Genomic DNA, 3,779 nt, shown 5'->3' on the forward strand with positions numbered 1-3,779 from the left:
CCCTCCATTGTGGCAGCTGACCCCATCAATTTTATCCATGTCAGCTGCCATGTCATCGACCCCACCAAATTAAAACCCTAACATAAACGACCCCCACCATCAATTGACAAACCCACCTTCTTCACATAAACCCCCCACCGTATCTCCTCCATTTTTTTTCATATTCTCATCCACAGCAAAACAATAAAGAACCACCCATAAAAATTTATGCAACATAAATAAAATTGAACATTAATGAATGTTAATTTTTTTCTCATATTCAAGCGAGAAATGAGATAGCAGAAAATTATAGTGGATATGGTATTGTTCACCGTTTGTTTCTAATTCTTCCAATATTTTTAGTGCTACAAAATTATACAATTTAAATGCTTCAATGTATCAAAATTTGCGGAAATTTGATTTGCGTTGGATTCAAATTCAGAGTTTATTTAAAAGCCTACAAGATCAAAGGATATTAACAGTGTTCTCGTCTATGGATTTGGGGATTTATGAAAAGGGTGGTCAAGTTTCTCTCATGTGGGTTGAAGATGAATGAGAATGAAAGATTTTGGTCTAACTGTGTTTACATTAGGCGGTGAAGGGCAGAATAGTGGTGGTGGTTATGGTGAAAAGGAAGCAGTGGTTTTTCCCCTTTTTTGAAGATTAAGGTAGTGCTAGAGGTGAGCCTAACTGTCTAAAATGATGGAGCCCTGAAAGTGAATAAAATGGTGGTTCATCATTTTAGGTGGTCAAAAGGAGATATGGGTGGTGAGGAGGCAATAGAGAAGAAGGTTGGAGTGACGGCAGATGGTGATGATGGGTGTTTGCCAACAAGATCTGACATGGCTGCATTGAGTAAGCTACGGTAGTAATACTTTGATGGCTTTTAATCTTATCGACAATTTTTGTCTGTGTGAGTTGATTTGAATTTCTTGTCGGAGAAGGGGGTTACTGTTTGAATGACGAAACAAGAAGAAGGAGAAAGGAGACGAAGTCAACTCGCCAGCACCGTGGAGGTTAGTTCTGCCCGCTGAAAATTTTCCGGCGAAATGCCATGGTTTTCGGCGATTTTGGTATGAGGTGAGGGAGAGAAGATGAGAGAAATGGTGGAGAGGTAAGGAGTGGGGTCGTTTATGTTAGGGTTTTAATTTGGTGGGGTCGATGACGTGGCAGCTGACATGGATAAAATTGATGGGGTCAGCTGCCACAGTGGGGGGACGTTAGGGTTAGGGGTAATTTTGTAAACTTTGTTAACGGTAGGGACGAGAATGGCCGAAAAGTATAACGGGTGGCATAAGTAACCAATAAACAATAGTAGAGGGACAATTTTGACCCTTTTCCCTTATTTATTTGATAAATATACATATAGAATATTAATACACGATTATGTACTGCACTGAATTTTTCATTGATAATAATTCTTGTCATTCTAATTCACTTATTTCTATGATAGTTTTCATTATGTCGAATTTGTCAAAGCTTGAATTTATGGCACTTGACATCTCTGGAAATAACTATTTGCCATGGGTACTTGATGCTGAAATTCACCTTGACGCTAAAGGTCTTGGTGACACTATTAAAGAAGGAAATGAAGCATCAAGTCAGCATAAAGCGAAAGCCATGATTTTCCTTCGCCATCATCTCGATGAAGGGTTAAAAAGTGAATATTTAACCTTGAAAGATTCATTTCAATTATGGACTAGTTTAAAGGAACGATATGACCACCTAAAGGCCACGGTATTGCCAAGAGCTCGTCGTGAGTGGATGCACTTAGGACTACAAGATTATAAGACCATAAGTGAATATAATTCTGCTGTATATAGAATAATTTCCCAACTAAAATTATGTGGGGAAACATGCTGGAAAAGACTCTTTCCACTTTTCATGCCTCAAATATGGTATTACAGCAGCAATACCGTGAAAAGGGCTTTAAGAAATATTCTGAGTTAATTTCATGCATTTTGGTGGCCGAACAACATGATGCCCTTTTAATGAAAAATCATGAAGCCCGCCCCACTGGATCAGCTCCATTTCTAGAAGCGAATCTGAGAATGATTGATCCAAAGTCTGAAAAAAAAAGACAAAATAATTATCGTGGCCGTATAAATATACGTGGGCGTGGCAAGGGGCGAAATAATAATCGCCATGGTGGTGGTCGTTATAAACAAGAGAACAATAAGGGTTCTCAGAGTAATCCTTCAAAAGGCAAAGGTAATGTTTGCCACCGATGTGGAATGAAAAATCATTGAGCACGAATTTATCGTACACCTGAATATTTTGTCAAACTTTATCAAGCATCTATAAAAGGAAAACAAAATAAAGTTGAGACTCACTTGACTTTTCAAAATGATGTTGAGGCAGGCCCTATGAATAATCATGATAAAGCTGAAGCAAACCTTGCCTATAAAGATGATATTTTTGAAGGTCTTGCAGATATTACTCATTTAGAAGCTGGAGACTTCTTTGAGTATCATAACTGAAGACTTATTATTGGGAAAAATTATAAGAATAAATGTATTTCTTTTTATGAAGTTCATATTTTGAATAAAACTTTTTATGTTGTTGGTATTTAATTTCATAAATGTAGTTTCTTTTGTTCTTAAAATTTTCAATATTACTTATGATGTATTTTTTTTTCTTCTTAAAGAATATGAAAACTTCCCAGACTTCAGTTGACCGTATGAATAATAAAGAAGAAATATGTCTTCTGGCTAGTGCTACGACGCACACCATATTAAAAGATAAGAGATATTTCTCTTATTTAATTATGAAAGAAGCCAATATAGTTACAATATCTGGTAGTACAAAATTAATTGAGGGCTCTGGAAGAGCTACTATATTACTACCAGGAGGAACTATATTGGCTGTTAATGATGCATTATATCGTAGTAGGTCTCAAAGAAACTTGTTGAGTTTCAAAGATATTCGCCAAAATGGCTATCATATTGAGACTACCAATGAAGGAAAGGTTGAATACCTTTATATTACTACAATAAAAGCGGAAAAGAAGTATGTGCTTGAAAAGCTTCCTGCATTTTCCTCCGGATTATACTACACTAATATTAGTGTAGTTGAATCACATGCCATAGTAAACAAGAAGTTTACTAATGATTTTATTATTTGGCATGACCGACCATCCCGGTTATAATATGATGCGCAAAATAATTGAGAATTCACATGGTCATTCATTGAAGAACCAGAAGATTCTTCAAACTAAAGAATTCTCTTGCGCTGCATGTTCTCAAGAAAAACTGATTATTAGACCATCAGTAATTAAAGTTGGAGTTGAATCTCCTGCATTTTTGGAACCTATACAGGGTGATATATGTGAGCCCATACACCCTCCATGTGGACCATTCAGATATTATATGGTTTTAATAGATGCATCTACAAGATGGTCACATGTGTGCTTGTTATCAACCCGCAATTTGGCCTTTGCGAGGTTACTAGCTCAATTAATCAGATTAAGAGCATAATTTCTAGATTATGCAATTAAGACACTTCGTCTTGATAACGCTGGTGAATTTACGTCCCAGGGATTTAATGATTATTGCATATCAACTGGGATAACAATTGAGCATCCAGTTGCTCATGTTCATACTCAAAATGGTCTAGCAGAATCATTGATCAAACGCCTCCGATTAATTGCTAGACCAATGCTTATGAGAACAAAACTTCCTATTTCAGCATGGGGCCATGCTATTTTGCATGTAGCAGCTCTTGTGCGGATCAGACCTACAAGTTATCATAAAGTCTCTCCAATATAATTGGCTTTTGGTCAGGAGCCAAATATTTTCCAT

General features: G+C 36.6%; 1 protein-coding gene across 1 annotated transcript; it reads left to right on the forward strand.

The window, feature by feature from the left end:
- Positions 1-740: 740 nt before the first annotated feature.
- Positions 741-2,459, forward strand: LOC109212595. The gene is made up of 5 exons (XM_019376244.1): positions 741-834; positions 924-995; positions 1,433-1,716; positions 1,803-2,190; positions 2,341-2,459. The coding sequence occupies exons 1-5, from the start codon at positions 741-743 to the stop codon at positions 2,457-2,459; spliced, it is 957 nt and encodes a 318-aa protein (XP_019231789.1).
- Positions 2,460-3,779: the final 1,320 nt, after the last annotated feature.

This window comes from Nicotiana attenuata, unplaced genomic scaffold, assembly GCF_001879085.1.
Source record: "Nicotiana attenuata strain UT unplaced genomic scaffold, NIATTr2, whole genome shotgun sequence".
Lineage (NCBI taxonomy): Eukaryota > Viridiplantae > Streptophyta > Magnoliopsida > Solanales > Solanaceae > Nicotiana > Nicotiana attenuata.

Coding starts and splice junctions, on each gene's coding strand:
- LOC109212595 (XM_019376244.1), top strand. CDS start 741: ATGGGTGGTGAGGAGGCAATAGAGAAGAAGGTTGGAGTGACGGCAGAT. Junction 835..923: donor ATCTGACATGGCTGCATTGA/GTAAGCTACGGT, acceptor TTGTCGGAGAAG/GGGGTTACTGTTTGAATGAC. Junction 2,191..2,340: donor TAATCCTTCAAAAGGCAAAG/GTAATGTTTGCC, acceptor ATGTTGAGGCAG/GCCCTATGAATAATCATGAT.